The sequence below is a fragment of the Fringilla coelebs genome (genome assembly GCF_963513975.1).
Source record: "Fringilla coelebs genome assembly, chromosome: 14".
Lineage (NCBI taxonomy): Eukaryota > Metazoa > Chordata > Aves > Passeriformes > Fringillidae > Fringilla > Fringilla coelebs.
Window position 1 is genome coordinate 18,456,879 of NC_140040.1, and position 22,487 is coordinate 18,479,365.

The 22,487-nt window shown below is 43.7% G+C and overlaps 1 protein-coding gene across 1 annotated transcript in view; it reads right to left on the minus strand.

Annotated features, from left to right (window-relative positions):
- Positions 1-22,487, minus strand: part of PEPD (peptidase D) — a 143,185-nt gene that overhangs the window by 1,893 nt on the left and 118,805 nt on the right. The window contains exons 13-14 of the mRNA XM_084214878.1: positions 19,770-19,954; positions 7,017-7,208 (exon numbers count right to left, since the gene is read on the minus strand). Of these exons, the coding sequence (XP_084071004.1) occupies positions 7,017-7,208; positions 19,770-19,954 (377 nt within the window). The remainder of the gene's footprint in view (positions 1-7,016; positions 7,209-19,769; positions 19,955-22,487) is intronic.

Genomic DNA, 22,487 nt, shown 5'->3' on the forward strand with positions numbered 1-22,487 from the left:
GGTGGCAAAAGCCAAAGCATCACATTGGCAAGCCCAGCCAGTGTAAATGGAGCGGGACACAGTGATGATGTGGAAAGTAAAAATGTCAGTGCAAAAGTAGGTCTGAGAGCAGAAGGAGGCCAGACAAAGCTAGAACTGGCTCTGCCTACAGAGAGAGCCTTTTCCCAAGTACTGCCAGCTCCACAAACCTCCACCTGCTTGAGCTGAAATTCCCCAGCTACAGCGACATATCAGCCACAATTCAGCCTCTTAACCAGTAATGTTAGTAAAAAACCAAGAAAAGTGCTTTGTGCTTTCCAGTTCAGTGTTTCATGACTTCACAATACCTCTGCACTCTTTGGGAGGATGGACTGACTTAAAAGCAGAGCAGATGAAAGCTAGACTACAGTGGGGAAGAACAAGTGGGGCAAGGTGTCTGTCTGCTGTTCTCTATCTAGGCCACAAGAGAAAATCAGGATGGGGAAGGAGCTGGGAAGTAGGTGAGAGTCATGCAAGGACCAGGGAAAGGAAGGTACAGTGAAGTGAGACAGGACTGACAAATAATGGACAAAGAGAACTGAGACTGGCTAAGGGGCCCAGGTAGGGAGATCCTGGTGGAGGTGACAAGTGAGACATCCTGAAAAAGGAGAGCACACAGGGGCTGGAGCTGCCAAAAGCAGGGAACTGAGAGTGACCAGAGGGAGGAGGATGAGGGCCATGCCTCGTGACTCCTTGTATAGGAGGAGTATTGTTAGGAGATCATACAACTGTTGAGAGATCACACAATCTGTGTCACAGTACAGCTGTGATTTGCTGTGAAAAGTGGGAGAGCCAGTACTGTCACATCAGCCTGCTCAGCATCAGCACCTTCAAATGGTCTTTGGGATGTGGATGGAGGCACACAGAACCCCTGGTCCCTGGGACCACCCACCACTCCCTAGGAACATGCCTCTTCTTTCCCCAGAATCTAATCCTTCCTCTACTGGATGAATCTCACCTGAAATGGATGCTTGCCACAAGAGAGAAGTCAGATTTCCCATTTTCAGTGCATAATTTTACCTTTGCCTAAAACAATATGAGTGCAGAGGAATAGGCTCTCTGGGAAAGGAAATGGTTTCATTTGCTCTTTTCCTTCACACCCTCCATGCTTCCCCCTGAGTTTAAACTCAGCGGCAGCAAGAAGCAGCTTCAGAGGACCTGCAAAACCTTCCCCACAGGAGAGCCTGTCATTTGGTCTTGTCTTCTGTCCAAATGGACAAAAGATGCTGGATCTCTCTGGCAAGGCTGACTGGTTTGGGACTGCCTTTCCCAGAGGGGGACAGTGGTTATGAAACTTGCTCTCAGAGCTGTCCCTGTTTGCAGGCTCTTTGTTCATTAGTACTGCTTGTTTCAGGGCTACAGAGTGGTTTGGAGTTGGGCACTGAAGTGTGAGGCTCACTGCACCCCCAGCTTTCAGGGTGCTCAGCAAAATCCTAGGGGAGGCTTTACTTTCTTGGTGTGAAGTGGCAGACTTCAAAAAACCACTCCTGTAAAGATGCAGTGGCCAGCAATGCCAGGACTGATCCAAAAATGCCTTTTTCTTATCAAGGGTAGTGGCATGATCTGTCTAGCTAGACCTGATTGCACAACTGCCTAACACCAGCAACAGGCCATCATGTGGCTCCACTCAATGGTCCCAACTCTGTCCCAAAGCAGAGCCTGGGGGCACAGCCAAGGACAGCACAGGAGTTAAATACCAGGGCTGCTGTCAGCTCTGTGCAGCCTCGCACTTTGTCCTGACTTACTAATACAGTCATGCTCCCCAGAGCCTCCTGTGTTACCTTCCAAGGGAAACAGGGTTGAAGCTCTTACTAATTTCTTTTGGATGATAATATATATACGAGGCTTTTGACAATCAAGAAACTCTTTTGGCCAATTAAATAATCCAGATTTGCATGATGACAGATCCCAGATGTCAAAAAAGGCAACTGATGAAATGCTCCCCTTTTTTTTAAAACCTATTGATCATTTGTTTGATTATGGCTGTGGAAAGCAGCAACACTATCACTGCAAGACCTTAGAGTGGGACACTAGCCTGGAAATGATGACAGGACATGGCCACAGGTGGGACCATCCAAAGCAGACAAGCACACATCTGGCTGGAGGATCCATGGGTCTGTTCCTACAGCTGGTGTCCTACAGAGGCAGCTGTGCAACCAAGGGAACTTATTTCAACTCGGCCATTGACTTCCCAATCATTTTTAACAGAGCAAACTTATCCTGACCCGAGTTTGACTTCTGCTCAGAGGGACTGGGTAGGAAACAGAGCTGCTGCATCAAAGCCAGGCTGCAGGGCTGGGGAAGGCACCTTGCTGCTGTTCCACACAGTGCCTGTGCCAAGGTGTTTGCTGTACAGGCCCGCAGGCTCTGTGCCCAGGGAATCTCATCCCATACTGTAGTCTTCTTGGCACAAGCAGGTTTCCTTCACAACCAAGCCCTCATGTCAAGAGAACCTTTATTTTAAATGTCCACATTTAAATGTTCACATGTTTATAGAAGAGGATCAATATCAGTAGGGTGAGGCCGTGTATTTTATCAGATTAACTGATACAGATGGAAGAAAGGCCTCAGGTGCCCAGTCCGTTCATCCAGGCTCAAAAAGAAGCATTAAACTACAAGCTAAACAGAGGTTAGAAACAGCTGGTCTTACTTTAACCTAATTATGTTAATTAGATAAAAGGGCTAAAGAAGTTTTATAAGCACCTAGCAGTAGTTTTTGGGTTGTCTATGCCTATCACTTCCCTTAGGAGAACTTTTAAAGGAAGTATGTACATTGTGACAACTGCTTTCCTATGAAAACTTTTGAAGAAATGCTGTGTAGCACTACTACTGTGATACAATAAGCAGTGTTAAAAAGTAGATGAGCATAATGTTTATTGGCTAGTAAACAATTTCATTTCACAATACAAATTCACCATTAACTCAGAAACAGAGCTTAATCTTCTGAAAAATAAAAATCAGGACAGAGACAAGTTTATGGCTCTCTGAACCAAAGGTAGAAGCAGTTTTATATCTTGCTCTTTATTTGGTTTAGCATTTATTTTGAGTAAGGGAGCTACTGCTGTTTTGAAACTTATTGTAATATTAGCAGATTTTCAAGTTCCTGGGCTTTGTAAATCTGTTTAATTTTTAAATGAGAAAAATTTGTAAATGAAAGAAAGTAATGCATTTACTACCCATCTGTCTTTCAACATTTTCTCTAAGTTGCATAGTTTTCAGATATTAAGTCTAGTGCTAGTTCTACAAATCCTAGGGAAAATAAAGCCTGAACAGAGACTGAATGTGTAAGGCCAAAGAAAGACTGAATGGCTTTACTGTGTCTTTGAGAAAACATCATATGAACTGCATGAATCAGTAATCAGCTTATGAAGAATGGAAATGTCAAACCCTAAAGGGCAGCATTTGGAGTCAGCATTTCCCCTTCCCCGAGGATTCAGCTGCTTTTCCTGAGCAATACATACAACTGTATGCACATCCCTGTATTTGCACATCTGTGTTTATTCAGGAGCCTGTGGGGCAGAGTCCAGGCAGAGCAAAGGTGCCCTGGGCCAGGCACCGTGCCAGATGCAGCAGCAGCCCTTGTCCCACAGGAGTTATGACCTCGGTAAACTGGACCTTGGTTTTGCAGATGGAGAACTGAAGTACATGTGACTGAAACGTCCCAAAATTGGCCAAGGACGTTTGTGAAGGACTGAACCCAACAGCTGTCAAGTAAAGAGTGTAGGGCTTCAGACAGGCAACATCCCCTGGGCACTGCTTGCTTCCCCCCTGTCCTTGACCCAGAGGAGGTAAAAAGCCCCAGCTCGGAGGTCCCTGAGCAGCAGGGACAGCCCCAAAGGCTGAGGTGAGCACGAAGGTGGGTGTGATGGAGGCACCTGAGCAGCAGGGACAGCCCCAGAGCTGAGGTGAGCAGGAAGGGTGTGATGGAGGTACCTGAGCAGCAGGGACAGCCCCAGAGCTGAGGTGAGCAGGAAGGTGGGTGTGATGGAGGCACCTGAGCAGCAGGGACAGCCCCAGAGCTGAGGTGAGCAGGAAGGGTGTGATGGAGGTACCTGAGCAGCAGGGACAGCCCCAGAGCTGAGGTGAGCAGGAAGGGTGTGATGGAGGTACCTGAGCAGCAGGGACAGCCCCAGAGCTGAGGTGAGCAGGAAGGGTGTGATGGAGGTACCTGAGCAGCAGGGACAGCCCCAGAGCTGAGGTGAGCAGGAAGGGTGTGATGGAGGTACCTGAGCAGCAGGGACAGCCCCAGAGCTGAGGTGAGCAGGAAGGGTGTGATGGAGGTACCTGAGCAGCAGGGACAGCCCCAGAGCTGAGGTGAGCAGGAAGGTGGGTGTGAGGGAAGGGCTGCTGATGGACCTGCCCCAGCAGTGCATGGACACCTCACACTGCCTCTTCCCTGCTCCTGCAGCTTCCACAATCTCCTCATGGCTAACTCCTGCCAGCACAAATTACAGTAAATGGCTACAGGCTTGCCCTTCCTGGCACACTACAAGAGCTTTGCTTCTCAATGAAGAGATTTGGCACAGTCAAGAAAATTAGCCCAAAAAAGACATGAATTCAAGGTGAATTTATGAAAAATCCACAAATTCCCTGTGCAGACAGACTTACTTAGAATTCCAGTGGTGTTACTTCAGTGAATGTTAGTTCATTTTTGAAGTGAATTATACTAAACCAAATTAAGAACATTTTAATTTGTGCTGAGCTCTGCAGAGAGAAGTGAACAACTTATTTCCTTTTGTAGAATGTGTTTTACTTTTACTCTTAAAGGAAGATTGGACTGGCTGTAGTGAACTCTTCAGCTACAACTGACACCAATACTAGCCCCAATTAATATTTGTCAGTAAAAAACCTGGGCTTTTTAAAAAAAGATTTAAAAATATCTTTTTTAATCCCATAGAAAGAAAGTTTTCTGGCATGCTTTTCTGAGAAATACTCACTCACTCTGGATAAACTAGAATGAAACATTTTGTTCATAACTGAGCACTCTACACAGCACAAATTGCATCTTCTTTTTATGCAGAATCAAGTCAGAATGGTAAAGATGGAAAAACTTATTTTGATTGCTCTATAATTCAGCTTTTGTGAAGAATTCAGAAATATTCCGATGTATTCCAGTCTTAGATTTTATTTTCATTCTTCTCCTGGACAAAATCAAGTGACAACATCTGGCTCAGGGTATGTGTGTATTATTATTTTTTTCTCTCTAAGTAAAATGTATTGTTCACAGGGGGATCAGAGACTAAGATTTTTGCTCAATCGTTTTTGGGCTGCCCCTTCTTTTAGCAAAGTTTGTTGGCTAGCTCTCCTTACAAGTCATCATTACAGGAAGCTAAACAAAAATGAGGGAACAAAGTTTGCTTGAAATCTCTGGAACAAAAGTGCCTGATCCAGCAACTTATTACCAAGGTAGAGATCCCAGGCTGTCACTCCTCTTGTGTGCAACCACAGGCAGAAGGTGAGCCACAGGCACACCTCAGGCTGCAGAAATGGAGTGGGCATTCACAGCCATTTGGGAAAAATGTGGGCTTTGCTGAGATATTTCAGGGAAAGCTCACCAGGAATCAATTCAATTGCTGAAAAACTCCCACAGAGCGTGTTTACACAGAAAATGGAGACAGTTAAACCTGTTTCCATTGCAGTGTGAAGGTACACAAGCACACTAGAGTGTTCTTTTAAAATACATTTCAGTGTGTGCTGTCACACAGAATGTGCTCACAGTTAGAAAATGCAGAATTTGTTCACCAGTACCTCAGCTGTCTGGCTGGCAAATCTTGATAAAGAAAAAACACAGAGACAGATAATGTCCCAGACCTCAGCAGTGAATTAAATATCAGCAAGGGTAAAGTCCTGGGTCTCTTAACCAGGCTGCACCCACACCATGGGTGGCTGCCCTCGAGCCTGGTTGGCTCACATGACTGGGGATAGGACACACAACTTTTCTGTCAGGGCTGGTGGTTCCAAGGCAGCTCAGACCAAAGTGCTACAGTAATCACCCTCTCAGGGCTGGGGTACAGTGATAAATCAGTCAATGGCAGCAGCAGACAATTCCTAATGAGGGATTTTTCCTACCAGAAAATCACCGCCACTGCAGGGACTGCTCGCTGTACTGAGACTTGGCAGAAGAGCCACGGGGAGGAGGGGGCACAGCAGCTGCCTGCTCTATCTGCTCTGTGCAGGAACAATGTGGCACCCTACAAATGCTTGCCCTGCTGAAATAAAAGCCCACTGGAAGCACTGCAACTGCTGAATGCTCTGTGAGGGTGGTGGCTTTGAATGGGAAACGTGCCCTGGACAGCACGCACAACCAAGGCCCCTCCATTTGCCCAGCAGCTGCTGCATGGAATGATTGCCCAGATCACCTCTACCTCCTGTGGCCAATCCTCCTGTGCACACTGCTGCCTGAGCCTGGCACACGGGGCACTGGGGCTCTGGAACCCCATCAGCCATTCTTCTGGAAACAGGGAAGGCTCCCCCAAGGCACAAGTTTCATGCCATTCTGTCAATAATCCTGTAAGAGCAATTATTGCTCTTTCCATCTACTGCCTCCCCAACCTAAACTGCATCAGGCTCTTCTGCCCCAGCAGGAAGCACTGGACTGTGCTGCTGTCAAGGAAGCCAACACTGGACTACAGAACTCAGTCTCATATTTCATGACATGTTTCATACATGTTTCACACATTAGACAAAACACTTACCTGGCAAGCCACTGTTATGGTGCTGAAAGAGAATATTTCAGTCAATGGGAAAATAGGGTCTATCATTAATCACTAGTAAAAAAAAACACATTAAAAATTAGAATAAAACCCCCCAGTTTGTCTGCAGAGTCAAATGGTCCAAAAATGACTCAAGGTGCTGCTTCAAGCAGTAAATTACAACTCCCAAAAGCTGTAAGACTTTTGGGAATTGTAAGAAGTCCCAAAAGACTTCTCCTCAGATACACAGTAAGGACAAACAAAGAGAAAACCAATTAATGAAACCATCTGCTGAGAACTACTCACCCCACCGAATGTCCTGAAGCGCTGCAGGACGTCGCTGTTGATGAAGCAGGCCTGGGCAGGGTCGTGCAGGGCCTGTTCCAGGAGGGGCTGGATGAAGTAGATGCCCGGCTCGATGGTGAGCACCATGCCCGGCTGCAGGCGGCGCGCCGTGCGCAGGCTGCGCAGCCCCGGCTCCGCCGCGCGCTCCACGCCCTGCACGACACACACCCGCTGGGATCACCTTTCTCCTCACACAGAAAAGCAAGGTAACTGTCCCAAGAATATTGCTGGGATCAAAACAATTCTTATCTCATTTGCTGTGCCTGTGTTATGCTGAAGTAGAATGCAGCATGGAGATTGTTTACCCAGTGATGGTGTTTCAGTTCCTTGGCCTGTCAGGGCCAGCTCTGTGGGTGTGTGTGTCGGGACTGTTGGCTGACAGTCATGAGATGCTGTGCAGTTGTCTCAGTTTAGATGTAATGTAATATAATATAGAAATATACAGTATAATAAAGTAATTAATTAGCCTTCTGATAAGACGGAGTCAGATGCATCATTCTCTCCCCTTGCAAATACTATAACCCGCTCTCACAGACACCACACACGGAGCACCTTACAGCAAGCCCTCCTGTGCTGACTGCTCCATAAGACACACAAAATATAAAAAATAATCACAAATGACTGAAACTTAGCTATGCAATTACCTCCCTCCCATCAGCCTTTAGCTTTCACACAGAGTGATGAGCAGTTTTCAACTCAACGCCCCAACTGTTTTTTGCACCACAGAAATCTTGGCTTTGGACATGCTTGGTACTGTTACTTGTCGCCCTGTTCTCCTAAGTTCTTCTAAACCTTCTGATGTTTACATTCTTGTGATGAAGTTTCTCACGCACTTTTATGTAAATAATTATTGTTTTACATTCTTTTCTGGAGGAGGAGAAATTTGATGGACTGTTGGTTTGTCCAGTGTCATTGGAGAGGTGGCACTTTCATCCTCCAATCCACTGTCACTTTTGAAAGTCTATAAATGTTTGAGTCACAAAATAAACTTCCAGTCTTTTTACCTTGGAGGTTCCAGTGTGTGTGTAGTTTCATTTTGTGTCCTTTAGTGATAGTTACTCTCTTCCTTGGGAGAAATACTGCACTACAAAGCCAAAATAATCATCTACACTATTCCTTGCCCTACCCTCCCTTGCAAAGTATGGTATTGTAAGTGACATGCAAATCTTGAAATACCCCTGCCACGTCATGCCTGAAACAGCTGAACTATGCAGCAGAGAACAATTTCTCCAAGGATATGTAAATACTTATTCTCACCAAATGTTATTTAAATTACACATTTATGATCTTGATTCAGGAGCAATGAGTCTACACATGACCTCATAAAAGCAGCCCATTTAAACTAAACTTTTGTCAGATTCAGACTTTCAGGCAACATGGTGCTGATTAGTATTATTAAAAGTTAAGTCAAAACAAGTCCGAACTAGCAAAATATTCTCTCCTTCCCAAAAGCTGGTAAAATAAAATGATATATGAGGACGTGCTTAGTCAAGGAATTAGAAACAGTGCAAAGACTAGTTCTGGGTATTAATTTTCTTCCCCCTCAAATGTGCCAGGTACTGCAATATCAGGATAAACATATCTCAATCCCATTGGCTTTTTGAAAATTCTGTGCAATGGTAGCAAAATTTCCCCAAGAAACTACTGTAATGACCCGTGAACAGCTCACAGGCCCAGCAGTTTGCAATCCTGCACTCACACTCTGCTCAAGAAACCTTCTCTGCTTTAGCCAGCACATCAGAGGTTAACACATCTGTGAGACCACAGCATTGTTCACCTGGTTTCCACACAGCTTTCCTGAGTCTTGCTTCTGCCCAAAGCCACGGTGCTTTCTCTTGCTGGCAGGAGGGGCAGCTGGTGTCAGCATCACTCCCAGCATGACTGGTGCCACGAGGATGAAACTTCCCCTTTCTCCCAGACAAACCCAGCCCAGCACCACCCTCGGTGTGGGGCACCCTGTCCTGGCACAGCCCAGCTCCCGTGGCTCTGCCAGGGGGATGGAGGGAGGCTGGAGCACACCTGCATGTTACCCATGTTCTCATCTTACTGAATCATTCCCTCTTCACAGGGGACACAGCCCTGCAGTACTGTTTGCTCCTGAGCTCCACTTTCAGTTCAGAGAAAGCCTATTTTACAGAAATACTGCTTTGCAGCAGCCCTTCCATAGCCCTTGCTTTCTCCCCACTGGTTACCCAAGCAAGGCTGGGGTTGCTTTTGTTCCCTTTGCAGAGCTTATTCTGTTCCGATGTACAGCATCTTACAGTAGCCAAGATTTCTAGAGCTGACCAGCCTGGGCATTTGGACACAGGTTTGTACATTTTGACTGTGTGTTCCATGTGTTTTATGTTGTATGTTTGATTTGGACTTTGCAGAGTGCTATATATTACACCAAAATAAGAAAACATGGTTTTGTTTTACTGAGCCTAGGAAACAAGAATACTGTAATATTAAGCAAGGCATTTTGAATTTGTACTCTTATCAAAACTCAAAGAAAATCAATATATTTCTAAACTTGAAACAATAACTGCACTGAAATGGAGCCATTTTTTTCTCTCACACTGCCCTTTGGGGTTTGGCATTTCACACATTCATTGTAATGTGTAAAGGAAATGAGGGCATCCAATCTTGTGGATTAATCTCTCCATGAGCTGTAAACAATTAGATTAGTGTCTGGACCTTTTGGTGCCTCGCCAACTATCTATCGGCTACTTTACAACAAACAGCCCAGATTTGGCTTTTAAGTACACTTCTCAATTCTGCTTGGAAATGCCTTTTCCAAGGCAGTCAATCCAAGACAGATGCTAGAAAGACAAATGCAGAGCGAGGAAAACAATCGCAAACATCCTCTGAAGGCAGCCCTGGCACAGCATCCATATTTTTTTGCCTTTACTTAAAATAAATGGTGTTAAACATCATGTGTGACAATAAAGCCTCAGCAGCCCCCTTTATTTACCTCTGTACAGCTGCTAAAGCAATGGTAGGCATTTTCTCTAGACTGCCAGCAGTCTGATCCTGCATTTAGTTCTTCCTCCAAGGAGCTAACAGCAACAAGACCCATTTGGAAATGTCTCTCAGCAATGCAGGGAGACTTCCCAAGGCACCTGAATATTGCTCCTCACCCAAAAGTAAAATTCTAACTTCTTTGGAAGGAATTCAGTCTTTTTGCTCTTCCCTCCATCCTGTCTCAGTCCTGGGTTGTGTGGCTCTAGGTTTCATCTCCAGGTGTTTGGATTCTGCAGCTCTATCCCTACCATGAAAGCATCTCTAGCGGGCCTTCAAAGCAAGGATAACATTGCTCAGCTTTTCAGAGCTGAAAAACAAGCAGGACAGCAGTGGGTGGGCTTGTCCCTTTAAACAGAGACTAGCAGGGTGTTCACCAGGAGATGTGTGAAATGGCTGCAGAGAGACAGGTTCTGGCTGTGGCTTGTATGTGGACACTCACACTGAGCAGAGGACAGCCCCAGCCCAATTTACTGTGAGCCTGAAGGAAAAATGAGCTGGCACAGGAAATAAGCAGAAAGGGGCCAGTGACCAAACTGAGTGGATGACAAAATCCCTTCTTTTGAGAACAGTGCTGGATTAAAACACATATCAGACTATGGCTTCAGCTGCCCAAGTGACATCTGATCTCTGGGCACTCATGACCACCTTGGTGGCCACCACACCCATCAGGTCCAGGGGCTGACAGCTCTCACTCTGCTGTGGTTGTTTATGAAAAGTAGGATGAACTGAGAACCTTTTTTAATGACCAAAACACCACAATCCCCAAACAGAAGATGACAGGTCTGAAAGAAGCCTTGCCATTTTTCATCAAGTCAAACTCTCTTGGGACCAAAGCCCGACAGGGCAACCTCACACTGCCATCCATCAGTAGGCTCTTCTGCCATTAATGGATTTCCTTCTTTGTGAGGAGGAACCTTCCCTACATCTCACAGCTGAACAGCTCAAGCTTTGTTTGCAACAATGACCATGGTGTTGTTTTGCAGTAAGAAGAAATGAAGAGTGAAAATGTGAGTGCTGGTACAGCAGCTGTGGGGGTACCTGTTCCTATCACCATTATATCCTGGAGTCCTGGCCACTGAGCAGGACCCTTGTCACAGTGCTGCACAGAGAGAAAGTATAAGCTGATAATTTGCCCCCCAAAAGTGTACAGAATAATCTAGAAAATATTAATGCCGAGGCATCTAAAAAGAGATTTGCAGTTATATTCTGTGAAAATTAAATTTTGAATTTATTCTCCTGTATATTGCAACACCAGACTATATCTGAAATTGTTTTCTAAGACTGACTTTATTTGGAGTTCACATCTAAATTTGATCACATTTTAAGATTGAGACACTCCTCCCTCAGTAAGCACAGATGTATGACACTGTCATTTGTGACTGTACTCCTGCCAAGAACATTGGATTCGAATTAATGGTTCATCTAAGGTAACAAAAACCAGCAGGGCTAAGCAATAAGGACTGTCAAGGGAACAAGAGAATTATTATGTAAACTGATTTTATTACTATGTAAGCAAAATAAAAGTTCAAATTAAGTGTACAGTAATACAAAATATTACTATTTTTGGAATGAGCAGGGAATTAGGAAGTATGCAAATCTGCCCATTTCCCAGAAAAAGAGCTGTGGAAGACTAGAATTTGCAATATCCCCAGATTATCTCAGTATAAAGATGAACTACTGCTTGCTCCTAAGCAACTCAATAGTTAACATGTTGCTTTTTCCATGGAAGAACTCCATTGTGTATCATGCTGGATCTTGTTCCACAGGCAAAGCAATCAGAAGCAGAGACAGCTCCAGGCCCACTTGGGCCTGACCCTGGGTTTGTTTTTGGCCCATAACAGAAGAAAAGCACAGGTGATGTCCCTGTGCTCACCCACAGGGCCCTGGCAGCAGCTGGAGATGCACAAGTGCAGAGACATGCAAGGGCACCCTACCTGCCAAAACCAGGGGCTGCAAGCTGGCATCACCCCAAAGTTTCCTCAAGCCAGTGATGGCAGCAAACCCCAGCCATGGCCCAGAACACCTGAGGTACTCATAAATGCAAATACTGAACCACAGTAAAAGGCTCATTAGTGACACAATCTAGTTTCACATTCTCTTTTCCAGCTAAATCATCACAGAACTTTTTGGAGCCTGACAGACTGTCCCAGTTGGAACACATCCAGTACAGTGAAGTCCTAACCACTTTACCAAGCTAAGTGCAATCAAGTATTTAAATTAATCAGAATACTAACATTACATTTAGATAATATGAAATGAGCACCAAAGTGAAATCTCAGCTCTTTTACTCTTCCCTATTCTCCCACTGCATATACCTAACTTCTAATTAGCTCATTTAATGTAAAAAGAGCAGAGCTCTGTGCAGCCTGGAAAATAAAAGTCTCAAATTCCATTTCACGTGTCTCCTGGTCCCTTCTCTAAGCCCTTGTTTCACTTGCTGAGTGTTCCTAATGAAGATTAGTTTATTCAATCTGTGCTGCTTTTCCCCAGCAGCCTGAGCTGCCTACAGTCACCTGCAGGAACTGCTGGCAGTCCTGCCTTTGAAATCAGCAGCAGGTTGCAGGAGAAGGGGCCCCAAGCACCACAGATCACTCCTGGCATTTGCAAATCAAAGCTCCCACTTCTGCAGGAGAATCTCATTACTAGCTGGAGCTTTTGGGACACAGCTCAAAGTTAATATTGGGGGAATAGAGGACACATGATGTTTAACTGTCTATTTTACTTGAAGTGTTTTTTTCTTTTTCCAAGTATTAACTGTGGTATCAGGTTTAAGTTACCTAATAACTTTGCTGTTATTGCAGGGGATGAGGAAAAATCATCATCTCCCCTTATTTGAGGCACTGCTGCCTCATGATTCAGCTGGAGCTGGATTTCAATCCAGCACTACAGCATGGTTCTGAGCAGAACTCCCCATGTAATTTTTGCTTTCTGATCCTCTGATGTTACCAAGCTCCGGTGCTATCATAACAGAAATAACAAAACATATAGACTGCATTTTTTCTCTTTCCTTAGAACCTAAGTTTGAGAAAAAAAGAGATAGCAAATAGCAAAAATCACCAAGTTGACAACCACAGCATTAACCTGGATGATGAGGAGAGTATTTAGAATAATTTGTAAGAGTTTTATAAGAAATAAGAGAAAGAATTGCAAAATCTACCAAGAACACTGTTTTAGAATGAAACCAATGACAAGCACCATTTAAAACCTAATGAACAAATTTCTCATGACACACAGAAAGCAGACATAGGCAATTGTCTTAAATGAAAGGGCTTTGTCTTTTGTGATCTTTAGATACCATGAGTGAAAATTGTATAGCAAAAACCCCACAGTATACCAATGATACCTTACTTTTATTCATGTAATTGAAAGCAGAACTCTACTATTTTGGTTTTTTTCTCCTACTGCACCTGGAATGAATTGTTCAAAAACATACAAGCTCCATTAGTTGCTGCTAAAATTTCAGAAATATTTGGACAATAAATATTCAGATAAAAACTCTGTTAGCAAACAAAATATTTTGCAACAAACTTCAGTAAGTCAGATAAACATAAGCAACTATCTCCATCAAAAAAAAATTAAACAGAACTAATGAAACCCAACCAAGCAACTAAAAACCTCAAGTCCTTAACACCTTCTTTCTCAGAGGAGGAGGGGAACTCTGTGGTATGACAGGGGATGTCTGCATCATGGCACCTGAGCCTTCCCCCCTCTTCTGCCTCTGCTCAAGCCCTAAGTTCCACAAACACCCAGACTCCAGCATCTGTCCTCACAGGGAAAAGCTGCTGGGAACTGATCACCACTTTTCTGAGCACAAGGTGACACAGCAGAGTGAGATCTATTAGCCCAACTCTGGGAGGGGTTTAAACCCCACAGAAGAGTCTAGGCTGACTCTGGGAGGGGTTTAAATCCCACAGAAGAATCCTAGGCTGACTCTGGGAGGGATTTAAACCCCACAGAAGAGTCCTAGGCTGATTCTAGGAGGGATTTAAACCCCACATAAGAGTCCTAGGCTGACTCTGGGAGGGGTTTAAACCCCACAGAAGAGTCTAGGCTGACTCTGGGAGCGGTTTAAACCCCACATAAGAGTCCTAGGCTGCAGAAACTCTCCTGGTTTACCTGCTACAGCAGGTAGCAATAAGTACCATGGATTTCAGTGCTGCTCTGCATGGAAAGGCAGTTTCCACTCATCTGCTTCCTTCCTGCAAGCTGCCTGCTCAGTGCCTGTATGTATGTTCTTGCCATGCAGGAATTCAAAGAAACAAAACAAACAAACAAAGGATTCAAGGGGGTCCCATGAAGCAGAAGCAGCAAGTTTTTTCTCCTAATCTTTTCCCAAGTGTGCAATCACTTGTAAGAACAAAACCAAAAGTGAAACCTAATGACATGTCCTTTTACTCTTTGTAAAGTAAAGGCACCCTAAGTGCCTTCCACACAGGTTGTTTCATGTTTGCAGGTCCTGGGTAACCAAAGCTGGAGCAAGGCATTGCAAGGTTATGGCAAGTGAAGCAATTTGCAGCACCAGGGCCCTACACAACAGCTTTAGGCTTCTTGGTAAATTCACTTCATCCTCTGATTCTTAAAGGAAAAAAACATTAATGCATCATTTGCAATGCTAACCACAAAAAAATGAAATCTGCTTCAACATAAAGTAGGATACATAAGGAAAATAATTTTTGCCAGAACAAGATTATTCCTGCATTCTCCAGTACTTAAATTTCCAGTCAGTCATCTGGGATCTGGGAGCAAGCTTTCTGTTAAAGCCAGACACAGCTTGTGCACAGCAGAAATGTTCCCCAAGCATGCACAGTGATGGAAGGATCTGGGTAACTCCAAAACAGACCTCCAAACCTAATTTGTGATGCAGAATAGCAACAAAAGGATCAGCTTTTCATGATAATTGAATTAAAAATTAAAACTAAGGTAAATCTTATAATTTTAAAAAACAAAATGAAATTAAACTCTTAATTCATAAGATGTGAAAATCACAGTAGTTATTAACCTAACTTAAATTAACCGGCTTATTATTATAGAAAGTCATCAAATGTACTTAGTGTTCTTTAGAGCCTTATAGTCAATTAATATAGCATGAAATTGAATCAACTCAGGCATCTAGAGACACGGAACCTAGATTTAAATGAAAACTTCAGCCTCATCTACCTCAGGGCCTGAAAATTTGGGGCCACCTACCACATTTTCTTCATTGCAACAGGCACAAACCCTCATTTATATCCCATATCGAATTTACCCAGAAACAACTGAAAGAATGTGAGAAAACCATCTCCATGATTAAATTTTACAGCAGAAGCTAAGCCCAGTGGGGTTTTCACCCTTTGAAGCAAGCTCAGTCTGACTGAGGGCCAGATTTTCTGAAGTGATTAGTACCACTGGGGCTGAATTTTCAGCAGTGCTTGAGCTGCAGTCAGACCCTCAGAAGGAAAAGGCGGATTTTCAAAGCGGCGCGCGGCGCTCGGCTTCCCGCGAGGAACACCATGGTCCCCAGGGAGCTCCTGGTGCTCAGCCCTCCTGAAAACCAGCACCTTCACTTGTGTGCTTCACTGGGAAACACTGTGCTCACACTCCTGTGAACGTGTTGTCCTAAAATAATGTTGCCAAGACACGTTCTTGGCTGGCAAAACACGCAGCACTCGGTTTCCCCAAGGAACGCCGTGGTGCCCAGGGAGCTCCTGATGCTCAGCCCTCCTGAAAACCAGCACCTTCACCTGTGTGCTTCACTGGGAAACACTGGTGCTCACACTCCTGTGAACACTGTGCTCACACTCCTGTGAATGTGTTGTCCTAAAATAAGGTTGTCAGGACACGTTCATTGCTGGCAAAACGCGCAGCACTCGTTTCCCCAAGGAAAGCTGAGGTGCCTGGCAGGAGACGCAGTCCCCAGGGAGCTCCCGGTGCTCAGCCCTCCTAAAAACCAGCACCTTCACTTGTGTGCTTCACTGGAAATACTGTGCTCACACTCCTGTGAATGTGTTGTCCTAAAATAAGGTTGCCAAGACACATCTGTTGCTGGCAAAAAACGCGGTTCTCAGTTTCCCAGAGGAACGCCGCGGTGCCTGGCAGGAGATGCAGTCCCCAGGGAACTCCTGGTGCTCAGCCCTCCTGAAAACCAGCACCTCCATTTGTGTGCTTCACTGGGAAACATTTTGCTCACACTCCTGTGAATGTGTTGTCCTAAAATAATATTGCCAAAACACGTTCATGCCTGGCAAAATGCGCGGTGCTCGGTTTCCCAGAGGAACGCCGTGGTGCCCAGGGAGCTCCTGGTGCTCACCCCTCCTGAAAACCAGCACCTTCACTTGTGTGCTTCACTGGGAAACACTGGTGCTCACACTCCTGTGAACACTGTGCTCACACTCCTGTGAACGTGCTGGCCTAAAATAAGGTTGCCAAGACACGTTCATGGCTGGCAAAATGCGCAGCACTCGGTTTCCCCAAGGAAAGCTGCGGTGCCTGGCAGGAGATGCAGTCCCCAGGGAGCTCCTGGTGCTCAGCCCTCCTGAAAACCAGCACCTCTATTTGTGTGCTTCACTGGAAATACTGTGCTCACACTCCTGTGAACGTGTTGTCTTAAAATAATGTTGCCAAGACACGTTCATGGCTGGCAAAACCGGTTGTTCTTTATCACAGCAAGAAATAGGAAGGGGAAATGTTATATTTTCTAATATCCCAGAGTATACTTTGCAGAAAATCTGCAAGTATTTACAACTTTTGTCAAAGAAGAAGAAAGTGCTCGTTCAATGCTGCATGCGAAAGCAGCTTACTGGAAAAGATGAAAACTTATTATTGCCAATTTTGAAAAAAGAAATCTTTGGCTACTAATGAATAACTAATCTAAGCTAACAATGTCTGGAAATAGTTTTTTTGGAAAACACAAAACTTTCTGACGGATAAAAATTAGGAAATTAACGTTTATTGTATTATTTCAAATGTAACTGTTTACACTTGAGGAAAATAATGGAATAATATCCACTTGGAAAGTTTTTATTTTTAAAAAATCGTTTGTAATACTCCCAGAAATTCCCTTGGCCAAAAGCAAAGAAGTTGCTTTTTAACCAGCTAGAAAAAAGGACATGATACTACAGGCATGGGCTCAGTGTACAATAAACACCAAAATGGCTTTATAAAAACCTTTGTGAAGATCTCGCTAGCTGGTAAACATTTAAAATGCACCACAATTCACTCCAGAGTGTACTAGCTGTCTTCAAAATGTGCTTTTTCACGAAACAATGAGGAATGGACAATAAGCCTTCCCCCATCTAATACAGACACGTCCCACACTTGCAGGAAAGGTGCTCAGTTGCTCATGTTTAGATGAACTTGGGCAGAACCACATCCCCTGCACCCTTCCACCGCTCCCCTGCCCTGGGCAGGGACCAGGCTCCCATGAGGACAGCCCAGAGAAGGCTGATGGAGCTCCCTGAGAGGCTCCTGCAGGGTCCTCCCCACACCCAGGTACTCATCTCACTCAAAGGGCCTCCTGCTTTGGGTCAGGGAGAAGTGAAGGGTCTGCCAGAGGTGGAATTAATGCCACACAGAGAGTTTAAAGGAATTGCTCTTCTGCAGAACCCAGAACTCATAATTTCTCACACAAAGTGATGCCATACACAGATCTATGTGCACTTTTATATGCAAATACAGAACATCAGCTATTTGTTAGTGAGCTTTCATACATGTGTCATATTCAAGGAATTTGCTATTTAGGATTTGATTTTTAAAGTAAATTAGCCATGCAAGCATTCTTCATGTAAGAATGCAGTTGCATGCCAACAGAAACAAACAATTTCAGTATTTGCAGATATAAAATTCTGTGTAGAGCTCTGGCATTTTTACACACAGTAAATACAAAACTGGAGAGCCTAACTCATTTGAAAATACAGTCTCTATAACCATTTTTATCTGTAACAGGCTGCTCTTTCAAAATTGTGGATAGATCAGGTTGCTTTCAAAAAATGACCCTTATATTATATCAAATATAATACAATAACAATTATAAATTCATTCATATGAAAACAAAAACTATTGTCAAAAAATGATTCTGTAGCTTGTATGCCACACTACTGAAATCTGCAGAGAGATGGAAGGTGTACAGGGTCCATTGCTTCAGACTCTCACAAAATCAGTTCTAGAAATCTCCCTTGACAGTAAGGTACTTGCTCTAATCTCAAAGAATACAGTTTTTAGGCAAAACCAAGAAGGGCACTTTGCACTCTCAGGATTCTAATCACCTGTTCCTAAAATTTAGTTATCTCTTCACCCTACCAAGTCTTGAACACATGCTCCTGTCCACCAAATTCAGAGAGGTTATTCACAACACAAGTGAAAACAATCTAAGCAAAGCCATGCAATAGCAGGGTCCTGGATTTTGAAGTTTATGAGCTCTCCAAGTAACCACAGTCCCTGTGCTTTGCTGGATGTCTCTATTTGTGCACAGAGAATGCACTTGGGAGGAACAAAGGGACAAGCATCCATCCTTTCTGTATCAGCTAGTGCAGAAACCTTAAAATCAGAATAGCACTGCGTTTGATTTTTGTTTCATTTTTATTACATGTAAGTTGATTAGATGATGCTAATATATCATTATCACAATATTGTATCTCAACTATAATTACATTGTGAATGTAATAAGTGTCCTCAAATATTATATACTGTTTCTCCACTGCCTGCAAAACTGAACCAGCAATAGCAGCTGTTAGGTAGCCTGGTCATCCAACATGAACAAGCACCAAAATATGCTTAAACTTTACCTATGGAGTTCCTTGCTTCTTTTGCAAATTCTTGCAAAAGAACAGCTTACATATGAGAGGAGAAAAATGATCCATTTTTGTACTGTATTACTGAAAATCCTTAAACAGTTAGCCTCAAATAACCACAACCTAACACAAACACAATCCTTCTGAAGTCTTTCCAAAGCTGCTGCAAACTTCCTCTATTCAAACATTAAGTACAATTTGCCTTAGAGATTTTATTCTTTTAGTTATCATTGCAGACCTACTGCCATTAATTGGTTACAGAATTTTACCTATTCTGCTTTCAGATTACATGAATCAGCAAATTAAATCAATGAAAAAGACAAGCCTTCTGTGTTTTCTGCAGAAACTCAGAATACAAGAGCTTAGGCTTTCACATTTGCAAAGACTGGAAGACTTGATGGACTTCTTTCTTGCTACATCCTCACCAGTGCTGGACATCAAAGCTCAAGACAGGGCTATGAGCCAGCTTGTTTCCATATGACACAGCCACTGGGATTCCCTGCCCAGGTACAGCAGGGGGCTCCTGCAGCTGCCTCACATCTGGAATGAAGCAGGTGAATTTGCCAATACAGGACTCAGGTAGACTGAGCTGCTCTGCCACAGCACAGGGTATTGGGTGGTGCCTGCCAGAGCAGGGACTCACAGAGGAACAACACAGTGTAGGTGGAAACTGAACAGGTTAAGAATGCTCAAGGAGCACCATCACTTGACTTCTTCCCATCAACAATTTATGTTTCAATGAACTAATAGATTTCCTTAGAGTAAACTGCATAAAATACCACATCTAAAAAAAAAAAAAGATGTGGTATTTTATGCAGACACTTCAACGCACATGTGCTGTACCTCTGAGAAGCTGCAGTTGGGTAACCACACACAGAGTATGAGCAATGCTGATGGAACTGAGGGGGTTAATCTGCAGAGGAGTTGAGCATGGACTAACACTAACCTCTGGGTAGCCTCCAACATCATGCACGTCGATTCCAAGTAGATGTCCAAGTCCGTGTGGCATAAATACTGCACCCAGATGAACCTTCACCATGTCATCCACATTGCCTTTCAGGATGCCAATTCTAGTCAGCTCCTCCAGATGGACTCTGTCAGCCAGACGGTGCATATCAGGCCAGGCCACCCCTTGGAGAGCAGAAACAGGCAGCTCAGTTAACTATTGCTACAAGATTTTAACAACAGCTTTCAAAAAACAGATGTAACACATGTGCCCTTTGTTTATATAAAAAACAAAGGTGGAAAGAGCAACTACATTTTCACAAAAACACTTTAAACAAGACAAAACTATTTTAGGATGTCTGTGAAGTACAGAAAAATATAAACAGGAGAAACAGCAGCACCTTGTAATCCAGAGCCATATGAAAAGATGTTAGTACAATGTACCTAATCATGTCCACACAGATGGAAATGCATCCCTGAGTCTCCTATAAGAATGTCAGCTAGAGACTGCAGTTTTTTAAAATGCAGAGCACAGAACATTACCATCCTTTTATTTTCAAGAATGACCATCCCCATTTAGAACATCTGACATGGACACTACTTTTCTACGTACATTGAAGATTTAAAGCCCACATCTTTCTGGCAAAGACACTCTCCAGAAATTAATGATTCCCTTGTGTTAATGGGCTGTGTAAAACACAACTCCTCTAATACATGTACTGAAACAGCATTACAAAATACTGTTGTTTGACTAGAGACAGAGTGCCAGGATACATTAGGTTGCTATTATTTTGGTATAGGATACAATTTTGTTTGACAAACTGCTGGGGAGAGGAGGGAGGAAGAAAGCAGCTCTTTTGTTAGTAACAAAGTACTGTCCTAATTAGTTCACCATGGCATTGAGTCATCATCAACAGAGCAGCAGTTGCAGAGTCAAGACAACTAGGGCTAAGGTACAGTTGAAGAATATTTTCCTTGTTCAATTTTGGCATGATTAAACAAATAAGAACTGAACGATTTTTAAGGCCAAACTCCCTCCAAGTTCCGTTTGCTTTAATCCAGTTAAACACGCAGCTCTAGGGTCTTGTGAAGATAAATGTCATCTCTTAATTACATTATCACTTTTTGCTGAAAGTCCTGAGGCTTCAAAGACAGAAATAAAATCATCCTATGGGAGTGCTTGGATAAAGCACTCAGTTGTCTTCTGTGGCTCTGATATAAAGATCAGAATCAAACTGAGCAGCAAGTGGATCTCACAAACCCACACACCTTTATGCTGCCATGAGCTCTGGAAACACATGTGTGTGCAAGCAGTGAGCAGACACCCCCTGCCCATCAGATCACCCAGGGAGCCAACCTGCATTCTGCTGCACACAGCCTGCTGCCTGCCAAGCAAGGCCACAGGGCAGAGCACAGCCCCAGACAAACCCCTGGCTGCTCCTCACAAAAGCCAACAGTGCCCAAGTGTGTAATGCCCACCCACAAAGTGTGTGCAGTCTTCCTGCTCAAAATGTGATATTTTTATGGTTTCCCTACTTTAAAAAGGAATTTAGGTTTTTCATTCAATACAAACCAATACAACTATAGCCAGCTTGATTGTATTGCAGTTTTTACTTCTCTAGATTCACCTGTGTTTCACAGCTCTCTCACATTAGGCTCCACTCTATTGAATGATAAATTGAAATCACTACAATCCCTCACATCAATATTACACATATCACACTAAAAGTATTACTGAATCACAGTTGTTTTCCTGTTTATTTTATAGCTGTGGAAATACAGAATTTCTGTCTAAGTCAAGGTTCAGCTTTTGCAGTTTGCAGCTAACTCCAACTGCTCTAAAAGTGTTCAAACTTCTTTCTGAGGACACTAGATGTTCTTTCAAACTCTCCCATGATTTCCTAGCTGAGTATTACCACAAGTCACCTATTTTCACCATAACTGCAAAGCCACACATAACAACATCTGACCCCGGTCAACTGTTTGAAGCCTCACCCTCTCTTGTTAAAAACAAAGGTCAGAACTCCATGGCTGGAAGACAAAACACAGCCATACTCTGGATGCTCTGGATCAAGTTGAGCTGTCTGAGAGAAGTGGAGCTGAGGTGTCTGTTTGCAGCTCAGCTTCCCTCTGCAGCTCTGCTGGCACTGTTGGTCTCAATCCAAACCCACAGACTCCACTCAAAGTGACACAGTCACCTTTATCAAACTGAGGAAGAGATACAAAAGGAGATACAAATATCAGACTGATCAGAAATAAAACCATAAAGCCACATAGCCATTTGTCTGCAGAAGTTGAACAGAGCAAATTATTGACACTATTGCCCTAATTGAAAAGTCTGCCATGGTGTAAATCCTGAGTACTTCCAGGCACTGAGCAAATCCATTAGAACTCCTTCTTCCTTCATCCCTACCTTTTTCTTTTTTCTCATTGTCTGAAAGTGCAAATATGTCTCCTCTCCTTCTTCCTTCTTAATTCCCCATCTGTTTTGGTTTTTATTCATCTTATCTGCTCCATTAGAGACTGAGGACAACAAAAAGCTCTACTGTGAAATAAAAATGAGGCTGGATGGAAAATCTGCAGCTTTGGGCTCTCTCTTGGAGCCAGGGTGGTGCTTCAGACAGAGCCCAGCAAAATGACTCTGGACCACTCTTTTATCATCTAGCCAGTGCCACGAGTTCTGCTAGAGATATGAAATATGTCAGCTCCAGTTGTGTCC